The sequence below is a fragment of the Mastomys coucha genome, unplaced genomic scaffold (genome assembly GCF_008632895.1).
Source record: "Mastomys coucha isolate ucsf_1 unplaced genomic scaffold, UCSF_Mcou_1 pScaffold22, whole genome shotgun sequence".
Lineage (NCBI taxonomy): Eukaryota > Metazoa > Chordata > Mammalia > Rodentia > Muridae > Mastomys > Mastomys coucha.
Genome location: NW_022196905.1, coordinates 207399456 through 207414360, shown reverse-complemented (window position 1 = coordinate 207414360; position 14905 = coordinate 207399456). Strand labels below are relative to the sequence as shown.

At 41.2% G+C, this 14905-nt stretch overlaps 1 protein-coding gene across 6 annotated transcripts in view; it reads left to right on the top strand.

The window, feature by feature from the left end:
* The window catches only part of Csgalnact1 (chondroitin sulfate N-acetylgalactosaminyltransferase 1), a 336666-nt gene that overhangs the window by 281383 nt on the left and 40378 nt on the right, over nt 1-14905 (top strand). For all 6 annotated transcript variants that reach the window (XM_031340000.1, XM_031339996.1, XM_031339999.1 and 3 more), the window contains one exon: nt 13105-13321. In XM_031340000.1, coding sequence (XP_031195860.1) covers nt 13105-13321 — 217 coding nt within the window. The remainder of the gene's footprint in view (nt 1-13104; nt 13322-14905) is intronic.

The window sequence follows — 14905 nt, the reverse complement described above, 5'->3', positions numbered from 1 at the left end:
TCTCTCTCTCTCTCTCTCTCTCTCTCTCTCTCTCTCTCTCTCTCTCTCTCCCTCTTTCTCTTTCTGTGTGTCTCTGTCTCTGTTTCTGTCTCTACCTCTCCCTGCCCCAGCTCTCTCTGCCTGCTGCCTATGGGCCAGAATATAAAACTCTGCTACTCCTTCTGCAGCATGCTTACTGCCCCTATCCTACCAACACCAATGATGATCATGGACTAACTCTCTGAAACTGTAAGCAAGCCCCCAGTTAAAAACTTTCTTTTAAAAGTCGTCTGGGTCATGGTGTCTTCTCACAGTAAAAGAACAGTAACTTAGACACATCCCTAATTTGACAGGTATATTTTGGAGCTCAGGAACTTGTATATTTTAAAGCTTACCAGTTTCTACTGGAAAAGGTAAGTTTCAGTCAACTAATATCTATTATAGCAGAAAATTATAATGTATTTTCTAGACTTACTACTTATTTCTTAATCTTTCTCTGATTGTAGCTCATCTGTATTTAGAAATTCCTCAGACATACAAATATATTTCCCTCCAGATAACCATTAGATTCAATCATATATCTTATTTGTAAAACTAAAATGAACTCCTACCACTAGCTAATTAAATGACTCAGTCAAACAGAAGAGATGTAATTTGTGACTTTCCTTGAAGCACAAAGCAGTTGATGTTGATGCTTTGAGGGTTCAAATGGATCCAATTCTTAAAACCAGAAAGTAGGAATCCTAGGTTATTAAGTAGCGTGTTTAAGGTACAAAGTATAAAAGCCAGGACTAAACTGAGACTGTCTGGCATGGATGTTGGCCAACCTCAGAAGTTTGTCTGAAACAATCAGGAGAGTCAGTGTATCTATCAGAGAGAAGTGATCTATTCTAATTGTAAGCAAACATGCAGTTATCTGATAGGGGATTTTAGCTAACCAGTATGGATCATTAAAGAGGAAAGTGGTAATAAGAAAGGCAACTGACAAAGGCATAAGAACCGACAATTCAACATTTTCAGGAAATATTATGAATTAAAAGTGAATTTCATGAACAACACTTTAAAATATTGCTGTTTTATTGTTGAAATTTTTCATTGATTCTGATATTATACAGACTAATATATATTACAAAGCTCTTAAAGCAACAGAAAAAAATCTTAGCTGCAATAATAGGAAGAACATCTAGTTCTACAATAGCAACTTTTAAAAATATCAGATTGGATTCTGACTTCAAAAAGACTTGATGCCAGCACAACAAACACAAGTCTTGGCCTATGTAACTAAAGCAATTAGACCTGCAATGACTAATGGCACGGCCTAGAAAGACACAATAGCAGCAATGGCACTTATCATGTGACTGCTGGCATTGCTGAGTACTGCTTATCGACCAGATTTGCATTTTTTACATATATTGATTTAATCTTCATAGTATCTCTTAGGATATATTACTATTAACCCTATCTGGAAGACAAATAAATATTGACATCAAGGAATCGATAATAGACTATCTTACTTTTTTTTTTCATTTTTCGAGACAGGGTTTCTCTGTATAGCCCTGGCTGTCCTGGATCTCACTCTGCAGACCAGGCTGGCCTCGAACTCAGAAATCCATCTGTCTCTGCCTCCCAGGTGCTGGGATTAAAGGCGTGGGCCACTGCTGCCTGGCTTGATTATCTTACTTTTTAAGGATGAATTTTATGACTGGCTTTCTGATACACTATAGAGAGTTGGTTAGCTTTTTGGAGCATCATAATTTTTTTTTCTATTCTCAAAAGTCAGTTTCAATGATGAAGAACAGAAAAGCACTAAAAAAACATCTTTTTATGGTAATGTTGATCTACTTGGAAGAACTGAACCATGGCATGGCTCTTAAATTCACAATTGTATGTCCATCCATCTGTGAACACATTGTGTATAACCTTGATTAAGTTACTTATTTCAGTCTTCAAAGGGCTCTAGCCACTGAGGTGCAACAAGAAAACACTTATCTATTTGAAAAATACTTTTAAAAAAAATCAAGATGGTATTTGTGAACACGGTTGGAAAGCCAGGTATGAGTGAGGGTAAATGTAATTCTCAGCTCAGACATGCATCTGCTATGTTGGTGGCCAGCTGGTTGGGTAGAAGTATGTAGACAAAGTCTGTGGTGGGCCACAGAGAATAGCTTGGTCACACATCCCTTGGGCTTTGATCACTTAAGTCCTGCTTCTGCTGCTGTTCTTATCTCAGCTTTTCTGCTTTTCCGTAGCACCCTGAGTAGATGGATGGGCTGTGTTTTGAGAGAAAGCCTTGGCAGCTGTTCAGAAGCAAACCTTACTAATGGCAACTCTGTCTTCCCTTCCATGATTTTTTGTTTAGTCAGAAATGTCCAAAGGGCTCCACCTCATCCCTCTCCACCTGACTTCTTCAACTTCATTTAGCCTAAGTGTACATCCGTAATTCCTAATCACTGGTTTCTTAAAATGAGATCAAAGAAAGAGCTGTCATTTCTCCATAGAGTCACTATCCCAGTCCACCAGCAGTACTCCTCTTGTGCCCATTTCTTCACCTTTAGTTCCTTACTCTACTGCTCCAAATGCTGATCTCCTGTGTTCCCATTTATATCTTATTTGAGCTTCTAGATAAATCCATGTCTTCACCAAGTCCTTTTCTGGGTTGTGGACCCATCTACCTGTCAGTTCCTCCGTCTACCCATGCATTCTCATTGCCTCCTCTTTGCTCCTTCTTCAGCATAAGAAATTGTTTCTCTATCTGTCTTTTTGCCAGTCCCTCTACATTTTGCCCAATTGTATTTGTTCCCGTTCTAGTCAAGCACGTCCCCCATCTTCTCTGTGCCATCATTGTAACAAATCTTTATTGTGTTTTAGAAACATAGCTCTGGCTTTTAAAGTGCCGACCCTCTAGTCCAGGGAGCAGTAATGAACAGTCCGGTGGCCTATAAGTAGTTAAGGAGTGTGAATAATGGAGAAGATGTGGTGGAGTGGCTGGGCCAAGAGCTACGAGGATTCAGAGGATGGAACAGAGGCCTGTCTGGGGAAGTGCTTACTGAGTTGAGACCTAGATTATAGGAAGAGTCTAGCCATGTTGGTATCTGGGGAAGGTCTGAGACACTGAAGAAATGAGGCAAAGGTCTTGAAGTAAGAGTAAACTTGACAGTTGCAAAATGAAAGAAATTTACTCATCTCTCTGCTATGACTTTGATGGCCATCAGCTTTCAGATTGACCCCAGGATGGCTTGTATCCCTGCTACTTCTCTGAAGCCACTATTGGTGTAATCACTAAGGATACCCTTGCCCCATTCCCTGGGATGTTTTGATCCTCTTCTTATCAAACCTTTAAGTGGTATTTTGCACTTCACATTGGCTCTCTGACATCACTACCTTATGCCTCTGAGTCCTTCTGTCACTGACACTTCTCAGTCCATTTTGAAGATCCATGTACACTGTGCCTGAAGGTATATATACCCCATGTTGGCATGCTCGGTATCTATCTATCTATCTATCTATCTATCTATCTATCTATCTATCCATCCATCTATCTACCTATCTACCCATCCATCCATCCATTATCCATGTATCTATTTCAAATGACTACTAATATGACAAATAATTTAATATTTTGATTTTTCTATACAGTATAGATTTAACAAAGATGATTAATCTCCAAGCACTTCATTTGTGTGCACTCATGTGTGTGATAAGAATATAAAAAAGATTTTAACTACTTTGAAATATACTATATTATTGATCATGATCACCATACAAAACAATTGGTCACTAAAATGTGTCCAGTCTGACACTTGGTACCTTTAAATGAACATCTTCTCTTCTCTCATCCCTTCATTCCCCTCCTTCTTCTAGACCATGGTAACCACCATTCTACTCTCTGTTACTTTTCTGCTTTTTTGTTTTGTTTTGTTTTAGATTCCACAGGTAAGTGAGAATGTAATATTTATATTTTAGTATTTGGCTGATTTTCCTTAGCAAAATTGTCTCAGTTTCATGCACATTGTCTCCCCTGGCTGCATAGCTCCCTTTTTAAGACCAAAGGATGCTGAGGTTGCTTCCATATCATGAACGTTAGGAACTGTGCTTTGGGTATACCGAGCTCCTACTTCATTTTTAAAAGACTCTTTCTAGATTATCTCATCCATATCCAAAGCTTTAATTTATAGGGTGGAAAATGCAAATCAATATCTCTATGAAAGGTTACCTAGTGACTTAGGCCTGCTTACTCAGCTGCTAAAATAAGTATGTCCAGCTCTTAACTGATTTCTCACCTATAGCTAGAATTATATGTCTTCCCCAGTTCCCCCAGCATACCAGTCACCAGCCAAGTTCTTGCCAACTCTTTTTTCCCTTATCTTATCTGTGGGTACCATCTTTGGTAAGATCTCTACCACTTCCTGTTGTTCTAGGGCCTTCCTTCCTGATGATTCCTGATCTCATTTCCTGTCATCTGCCCATATGTTAACTTTGCTACAAGGTGATTCTCCTGAGACCTTATCACTCCTCTGTTAAAACAATAAACTGACTTCTCTGTGGCTCAGGATAAAGCCATGCCTGTGAGGATGACCTAGTGGGCACATGAGGCATGGCTCTCAGTGAGTCCCCAGCCTTATCTCCCACTTCTCTAACATACCTACATACTTCTGCAATCTATCCTTGTTCAACTCTGTCACATCTGCCTACCCTCAAAAAGCTGGTTTGTGTTTGTTTTGCTCTTTGCAGTGTGTTCATGTTTTCTGCCATCTTTCTTCAGTATGTCCTCTCATTATGTAGTCTTAAGAAACACCATTCAGTCTTCAGTCCTGGTAAAATACTTCTCAAGCTATCCATAAATTCCATCAGGTGGAGATGCATTTCTTTCTATTGTCTGACCTCTCAGGCTGACTCATGTGCCTATCATACAGTTATAGCTGTTTCGTTTACCTGTGTGCTGTCTTCTCTAACATATAAATTATTTTATCAGAAAAGTTCCATTTTATTTAAATGTGCTGTGTGTATATGCTGTGCTGTGTGTGTGTGTGTGTGTGTGTGTGTGTGTGTGTGTGTGCGTGTGTGTGTGTGTGTGGTCTACATGAGTACAGAAGTGATACAGTATCTGAGCCCCTGGAGCTAGTGTTACAGGTAGCTGTGAGCTATCTGATCAAGATACTGTGAACTGAACTCAGATCATTTGGGAAGACCACTATCCTTTAAATTTTGATCTTGCCCTTGGTTAACAACCCTCTTTTACAACATGGAACAGTGTTAGTGAGACCTATCTTTCACACAGCCTGGCAATCAGAAGGACAATATTGCCTTACCTTGAAATAACTGGAAGCTTAAATATACCTTCTTATATCCTTATTGTCTAATACCCCACAAGGGTATTATGGTAGAATGTGGTAGAAGAAAGATAGTTGCTAGTCTTCTGAGGAGGCAATAAGCAAGTTTAACTAGGTAAGGTTCTCAGAAAGTGTGGGTGGGATAAGAACTAGACAGCCAACTTGTCTGCTTCAGTATGACATGACCAAATGCACTCACTTTACATCCTGATCACAGTCCCCCTCCCTCCTCTCCTCCTAGTCACACCCTCACACAACCCCTCCCCCAAGTACCCCCTTCCTATGGTACCAACCTGCCCTGGCACAGCAACTAGATGTAGGAACCTTAAAAGGTAAATCTTATAAGGTCTAGGAACGACATATCTAAGTGGAAGTGTTTTGATCATTGGAATCACAAGTAGCAGAAGGGGGAATATTATTGTTTTAGAATAAAACCTTTCTCTTCACTTGGCTAGCTTTCTTCTGAGCAGAATAGGTAACATATATTCCTCTAGAGCCGGAGAGAAAGCAAATCTATAGTCTTTAAAGGCAGTTTATATCGGTGGATTTTGTAAAATGTGAAATTACCCTACAGGTATGTAATTTGTGAAATGTAATCTTCTGTCTTGTTCTCTGCTGTTAGTTTATCTGTCAGTCGTTACTGATCTTCCTCAGTCAGGCCTCTGTATCCAAAGGCTCAGTACCTGTGCACTAAACCAACCATGGACTGAAACAATTACTCAAAAGTAACTGCAGCCGTACTGAGCATGTGCAGGCTTTTTTCATGTCATTAGTCTCTAAACAATAGAGGGAGACAGTTATTTACATAAAATTTACTCTTTGTAGTATTATGAGTAACCAAAAAATATTTAAAGCATACAGGTTATAAGTAAGTGTTATGCTATTTAATGTAAGGGAATTGAGCATTCTTCTCGTATTTTGGTACCCTAATGGGATCCTAGAACAGCCTCATAGACACTGAGGGATAACTATAGTCTTTCTTTTTTTTTTTTTAATTAGAAAATCTGTTCCCCCACCAAAAAAAAAAAAAAAAAAAATCATGCTTTTCAACATTTACTGCCCCTAGTGTTTCACAAGCTAGAGAGCAACTTATTTAGTAACTGTCAAAATTATATCATCAGTTAAGAAAAGCTGAGCATGCGAGGATCGCCTGGGTAAGGAACCCAAGTGCAGCAGGTTCCTCTGCCTGCTGTGCAGTTTCCCATGCTCCTAATGCGCCTATTCTGGTAGTCAGTGTGAACCGTGAACTCTAGGGAATACACCCTAAACAGAGCTGTGAGCCCCGTGACCAGAAACTAGCGGCTTCTCGAGACAAAGGATGGAGGCTCTGGGTCTCTGTCTGTTCACATGTCTGGACCGGATGATTTCCACATCCTTTTTCATTCTCAGGTACCATGAAAGTGGTTTGGTAAAGGGAAGTGTAAGGGCTATGTGAAGAAAATGCCTGGAGGATGAAGAGTCACTTTAGAGCTAGAAAATTCCCCACAGGGAGGCAGGAGAGATTAGAAAGACTAGGAGAGAAGTGCGAGGCCATTGAAATTTGTGTGCCTGTGACAACATATAAGACCTTCTCAGAGGAAAGCACTATACTGGAAAACTCACAATTGATCAGGAGCGACTTTTTAATTATTTAGTTCAGCAGTGCTAAGTATAATTGCATAATTAGACAGCCATCACTACCATCCATCTCCAGAATAATTTTATCTTCCCAAATAAAAACCTTAGGGTTATGGATGCAGCTCAGCATTAGACTATGTTCCTAGCATATACAAGACCCTGCAAAGCAAAACAAAGGAAACCCACAACTAAGGCTATGAGCCACTAACCCTTCACTTCTTGCTCTCCTGTCTCTTGGTCACCTCCATTCTGCTTTCTATTTCTATTATTTTAACTGTTTTGGGAGCTTTATATTATAAAAGTAACATTAAGCAGTAGTTCTTATTGTGTGACCAGCATATTTCACTTAACATCATGTTCTCAAGATCTGATCTTGTAGGACATATCAAATTACATTCCTTTTTCATATTGAATAATTTTCCTTCAAAGCTACAAAGGCCTTATTTATATTTTTAATTTGCATAAAATTAAAATGACAGCTCACAAGTAATATGTGTGTGTATATATATCCATACATATATATGAATATATATATATATGTGGAATTATTGCTATATATATTTGGAATGATTGGTACATATTTTATTTATCCATCTCTCAATGGAGATGTGTGTTATCTCTCTTAGCTGTTGTAACTCTTATGTCTGTGAATATTTAACTATGAGGAACACAGCAGCTACATCACTTTACATGCCCGCTGAAAGGATACAAGGGTTCCTTGTAGATTCTCCACAGGGAAGTGTGGCTACATGTCTTCAATATACACCAGCTTGACTGCAGCCCAGACAGTACCTGATGCAGTGACAAAATGTTCAATTACGACAGTGCACTGGTGCCAGACTATGGAAGGTCTTGAAGCCAGGATATGGCATTGGTGCTTGTTCTGCAAGCTATGAAAAGCTGGTACAGCAAGGGCAGAATCTGAAGGGCATTTTAAGCAGGTTAAGGACCAAAGGATACAAGTAATGTGAATTGAGACCTAGAGGGCATGATATTGGTCAGCATTTGATTACAGTTAGCTATGTAGATAAGAACATTGGTTCTAGGTGAAAGATTTAGGTTCTAAATAGGAAAGCTGGAAAGGTAGAGGTGAATGCAGAAAGAGTGAAAGGGATTTTTATGAATAAAGGTGTTTTACTGGTGAGAGGTTTGGGGGGTGTGCATGGGCTCAGTCAGCATTCAACATCAGTCACTTTGTGTATATTCATGTCTATTGATGGCAAGAAGTGGCACATCCTTATCCTTTGTCATTTTGATTTCCAAGGTGACTATAGCATATAGGGATGGTAGAGGACCAGTTGGCCAGGTGATTCCAGGCCTAGTAAGAAAAAGATTTGGAGCAGGGCTGGGTGTAGGGCTGGGTGGTAGAATAATACTTACTCTGCATCAGTGAGTCAAGGGTTTCATTTCCATCATGGGAGAAGAGGGTGAGGGAGGCAGGAGGAGAAGGAGAGCACAGACTATGCTCTTCTAGTCTAATAGAAGACTGTGGAGCTATTTCTTTCACAAGAAACATCTTCCTTGCTGTGGGTCACAGCCTGAGACTTGAGTAGGAAAAGAATCAAGTTAGGTTGTTTGCACAGAGAGCCAAAAACTCCAAACCCAAAATAAGGAAAGCAGGCACCAGAGGACCTTGTGCTAAACAAGGTCCAAGCTGGAGCTACAGAGGTTTTATTAATATGTTTAATTTGCATAAAATTAAAATGACAGCTCACAAAAGTCATATGTCTGAGTCAGGGTTTCTATTCCTGCAAAAAACATCATGACCATGAAGCAAGTTGGGGAGGAAAGGGTTTATTCAGCTTACTTCCACATGGCTGTTCATCACCAAAGGAAGTCAGGACTGGAACTCAAGCAGGTCAGGAACCTGGAGCTGATACAGAGGCCATGGAGGGATGTTCCTTACTGGCTTGCTTCTCCTGGCTTGCTCAGCCTGCTCTCTTATAGAACCCAAGACCTCCAGCCCAGGGATGGCACCACCCACAAGGGGCAATTGAGAAAATGCCCCACAGCTGGATCTCATGGAGGCACTTCCCCAACTGAAACTCCCTTCTCTGTGATAACTCCAGCCTGTGTCAAGTTGACACACAAAACTAGCCAGTACAGTCATATATATATGTATGTGTATATATATGTGTGTATACACACATACATTATATATATATGATGATTGGTATACATGTTTGGAATGATTGATACCAGACATGGTTTATATTTTGGAGAATTTTAGATCTTGAAATATTTACAGACATTTTAGCAACTGGATCAGAAAAATATAAAATCCAAAAAAAATGACTTAAAATGCAAAACTTATAAGCATTGTTTACACTTAAATTTCACGTTTTGAGTTTTCCAGTTAGGAAGGCCCTCCCTGAGGCTGTTTATTCGCTGTTGTCTATGTGCTATGCTGAAAATCGTCCCTACTTCTGGGTGCTCCTGTCCTCTTTCTCGATGATCCCTTGTGCTTTGATTATTGAAGGTTCCACAGAGCAAAGGGCTCCATTAAGTACCGTCCTTTCAGTTAGCACCAGGCAAACTGTGGTGTCTCCTCATGCAGCTGTGCAAGGGTATGTGCTTGGGGGTAAGAGCTGGGTGACAGGTGCGAAGCTCAGCTTGGGAGATCTCAGTTTGAGGAGGGTCTTAGTTATTAAAACATTTAAAATAGATGTAGTTAAGGGATCTAAAATCTGGCTTATAAGTGTGATGATCTAAGCGTGGACAACTACCCCTGGCTGTTTTACATGAGTTCTGGGGATCGAACTCAGTTCCTCTTGCAAGGAATCTCCTTGCTCCCAGTGGCCCTATTTCCTTGTATGTTTTTATCTTCAACTGCCAAGCCTTTGCCAGGATTATGCTTGGGTAATGTTGCTGACATAAAATAACAAAGGGTCAGTTGCCAACCTGAAGGGCTTTTCAAGTATGTAGATACACCTGTGTGACAACTGGACTCCTCAGTAACTCGGCTGGGCCTCACATGGACTGTATAAAGAATGTAGTCTAACTAGCTGCTATAGACATCGTTAGAGGCCTGTTTCCTCACGTGGGACTAATTGCTTAAAAGAATTAACAGACATGAAGGAATTATTTGAAGTCTCCAAAGAAATCCTTTGAGGCTCCAAAGGAATAAATCTTTTCCTCTCTTCTTTTACTGGCTGAATTTTTTTTCCCAACAGGAGCTCAGCCATTCTCCCAGCATCCTTGACATTGGCAAGCAGAGCAGGGTGTCCCCATTTTTGGTACTCTAGGAAGTAGCAAAGGCTTCAGAAGAGAACTGATTCGCTCAGTCACCCTTGCTCTCTGCTAACACACTGTGCCTTTTGAATCTTAAGTCATGCCCGTTAGATGACTGTGTGAAATGAGGCCGCACTGAAAACTCACAGTACACGACTCTTTTCTGCACCTCGGAGAGGTCTAGACGTTGAGTGAAATCAAAGAGGCTACAAGACCAGAGCTTGAGGATGAAAAAAAAAAAGAAAAAACTCCCATAAGTCAAAGAACAAAGAAGAGAACTTGCCAACATGTGTAGAGAAGATGCATGTTTCCCACAAAAGAAACAAAGAAGAGGAGTGAGAAAGGAAAGAGAAATGACTTTGTGAGATGCCCTGAAGGGCTGTAACTCACTATCGGCCAGCATGTTCCCTGAGAGATTGATTTCTGTAGCTTCTCAGAGATTAGGAGGTATATGCTTGGCTAATGTGAGGCTTAAGATCAATAAGGTGGAATGGGAAAATGACCTAAATCAAGAATAAAAGCTCCTCTCTTAATTTGTTGAATGTTGCTAATTTTTCTTCATCTAGTTTTAGGGCAGGTGCGGATGAGAACAGGAAAAATCAGGTATGAGAGGACAGAGGAATGGAGGTGAGAGTACCGGGAGAGATAACTAGACTTGAGAGGAAATGAGGGGGGCAATGTAGAAATCTAGTGTGGTAGAAACTCCCTGGAATCTATGGGGATATGGAGATATATGGAGATATAAAGCCTGAACTGGTCATTTTCTGTAACTAGGCAAGGCTTCTAGTAGTGAGACAGAGACACCACCCCAGTCACAAAACTGTTGACTTGTAATCTGTCCTGCCTGCAAGATGTGCTGGAATAATGGTGGCCCACAACTTGTGGGAATAATCAAGCAGCGAGTGACTGGTCCAACTTGAGGTTCATATCTCGAAAGGGAGACGACACCTAACACAGGCAGGATCAGATGCTGCCAAGCTCAAAAACCCAGGATAAAACCAAACACAACTGGCAAAAACAAAGTCAATGGAATGATTCCTAATGATATTCTGCTATACTCATAGATTGGTACCTAGCCCAGTTGGCATCAGAGAGGCTTCATCTAGCAGCTGATGGAAACAGATGTGGACACCCACAGCCAAACCTTAGGCAGAGATTGGGAAGTCCAGCAGAAGAGAGGGTGGGAAGGATTTTAGGAGTCAGAGAGGTCAAGAACACCACAAAAAATGGCCCACAGAATCAATTTATCAGGGCTCATAGGGACTCACAGAGACCGGAGTGACAATCATGGAGCCTGTGTAGGTCTGCTGTAGGTCCTGTGTGTATACCTTATGTGGTGCGGTATTCTGATGGGTCTCTTAACAGTGGGAAAAGTGATGTCTCTGACTCTTTTGCCTGCTCTTGGGACCCTTTTTCTCCTACCGGGTTGTCTCATTCAGCCTTGATATAAAGGTTTGTGCCTAGTCTTATTGTAACTTGTTATGCTGTGCTTGGTTGGTATTCCTGGAAGGCCTGTTCTTTTCTGAAGGGAAACAGAGGAGGAGTGGATCTGGGAGAGATAGGGGGTGTGGGGTAACTGGGAGGAATGGAGGGAGGGGAGGCTGTAGTCAAGATGCAAAGTATGAGAGAAGATTTTATATATGTATGTATATGAATAAGTAAATAAATGGAATGTATAAGAGAATATATACGGGAAAATATCCACAATGCCAATGACCCTGGGAAGAAAGGCCTAGATGAGAAAGTGGGCCTGGGGAGTGGTTCAGTCTTTAGACAGGACAGTTCTGTCAAGCTGATCTTAAGGAGCATTTGCTTAAAGCTGAGCAAGATGGTAAAGTTACATCTTCAACCTTACAGGTGACACTCAGTGACACGGGGCCTCACATGAAGGCAGCATGAACAAACTTCTTCCTGTTTCTCTTCCTTCCCAATATGCCTCATTTCACCAGGGCTGATGAGATAAGGGAGAGTAAACATGATGGGGAACATACATGCACACTTTACTATGTGCTACATACTGCTGACACCTATTGATACATGCTTCATCTTTTTGATGGTGGTGGTGGTGGTGGAGATTGAGCCCAGGGCCTTACACGTGTTAAGCAAGAACACTACTGCTGTGCTACATCAATGATTCACTAATGAAAACTGGCCTTGAATTCACGCTGTAGTGCAGGCAAGACTTCAACTAGTGATCTTCCTGCATCAGCCTCTAGATTATTCTCCTAGAATATTATTTATTCTGTGGAGAAAATGAAGTTTGGAAAGATAAAATGGTTTTTCCAAGTATAACCATGGAGCCAGAATTTTAACCTAGTCTTTTGGCCTTGAACGCACATCTTTTGAGGTTTTTGGTCAAATTACTTAGAGGTAAGAAGAAGATGTGAGACTAAATATAATATGCGCATGCCCATCATGCTGAATACTTTGAGTGTTGTCTTAATGCTGCTGAAAGCTTTGGGTGGGGAGAGGGCACATGTTTCTAGCCCCATTTTCCCCCAAGATGCTGCTCTAAATCACAGTGGTTGTTTCATCTGAAATTACTGTAATTTCAAAGAGACAATTTTAATGAACATTTTTAAGTTAAGTAAATGGTAATGTTTGTATTCTAATGTTATTGTAAACTATATACAATAACAATAAAGAACACATCCTAATATTATATCAGACTTAGTCATCATTCATAATAGTCTTCTTTCAATACATCTAAATATATAAATAGTTTTGTATCTGATATTATAAACATTCCCTGTGGTTTTATGAGAGTTTCCTAATGAAATTTTAGACTGATGAGTTCATATCTCTTTTGGAATATTAATTATATTTTGAGTTTTCTAATCATAGAATGGAGAGGTCTAACATAAAATTTAAAGGCATTTGTGGGAGATCTTGGTTGTAGAAAGATACTGCCTTTTCTGAACCCACCTCTGCTTGTTTTGTTCCGCAGGGATCTACCGAACAGAAAGGGATAAAGGCACTTTGTATGAGCTGACCTTCAAAGGGGACCACAAGCATGAATTCCAGAGAGTTGTCCTATTTCGACCTTTTGGCCCCATCATGAAAGTGAAAAAGGAAAAACTGAACATGGCCAACACGCTTATCAACGTTATCGTGCCCCTAGCAAGGAGGGTGGACAAGTTCCGGCACTTCATGCAGAACTTCAGGTTGGTTTGTTTGCAGGGCGCCCTGCCCTTTTCCTGACATTGTGCCGTTTGCCTTCATTTCCCCTGCCATGTACAAAGGATCCTTTTTCTCCTTCCTACTCAGTTTTTTTTCATATGAAATTTGTTGTTTGTATTTGCCTCTCCCTAAAGCAATTAGAAAGTCCTTGCTTGTGTGTATTTTCCTTAGAAGGAACATCTAGGAAGGAATGGGTCGACTGTTAACAGCATCTACAAAGATAAATCAGGGCTGCATCTGTCACCTTCAGCTCTGACCTGACAAACCAAGGCAGCATGTGTCACCTTCAGTTAGGACGTGGGCCTGGGCTCATCAGCTGAAAATGAAATTCTCAGAGGCAAGCAAATGAGTCTCAAAATCATCAGTAACAGGCAGAATCTGGCTGGTGGTGACAAAACCCCAATCAGTGATGACCCTGGGCAAGCAAGAGGCCCTGGGCAAGCAGAAGGCTGGCTTCACTTGCTGTCTGCTCTAGCTGCATCTGGAGTGGATTGAATCACAGTCTGTCTTAGTCAGGGTTTCTATTCCTGCACAAACACCACGACCAAGAAGCAAGTTGGGGAGGAGAGGGTTTATTCGGCTTACTTCCATATTGCTGTTTATCACCAAGGAAGCCAGGACTGGAACTCAAGCAGGTCAGGAAGCAGGAGCTGATGCAGAGGACATGGAGGGATGTTTCTTACTGGCTTGCTTCTCCTGGCTTGCTCAGTCTGCTCTCTTATAGAGCCCAAGGCCTCCAGCCCAGGGATGGCACCACCCACAAGGGGCCCTATCCCCTTGATCACTAATTGAGAAAATGCCCCACAGCTGGATCTCATGGAGGCACTTCCCCAACTGAAGCTCCCTTCTGTGATAACTCCAGCCTGTGTCAAGTTGACACACAAAAATAGCCAGTACAATTGACCCCTTGTCAACTTGACATACAAACACATCACTATTAAGCCTCAACCCTTATGTTCTTATTCATCCCCAAGATCTAAAGTCCCACAGTCTTTACATATAAAATTCAAAGTCTCTTAACTGTGGGCTCCACTAAAATACGTTCTTCCTTCAAGAGGGAAAAATATCAGGGCACAGTCACAATCAAAAGCAAAAATCAAACTCCAACTGTCCAATGTCTAGGATCCACTCACGATCTTCTGGATTCCTCTAAGGGCTTAACCGGTCACTTCTCCAGCTCTGCCCTTTGCAGCACACAGCCTGGGCTCCAGATGCCTGTACTCCACTGCTGCTGATGTCCTTGGTAGTCATTCATGGTACTGTCATCACTAAAACACTGTCTTCTGCTGTAACTAGGCTTCACCAATAGCCTCTCATAGGCTTTCTTCATGGTGCCAAGCCTCAACTCCTTTGCATGACCCCTTCAGTCCTGGGCCATCAATTGCAAACCAATGCTGCCCCTTCACCAATGTCCTTCCATAGCCTCTCACTGTGTTGAGCCTCAGCTGCTCTTCATAGACCCTCTTCAGTCCTGGGCCATCAATTGCAAACCAGTGCTGCCCCTTCAACCAATGTCCTTCAATGGCCTCTCACTGTGTCGAGCCTCAGCTGCTCTTCATGACCCCTTC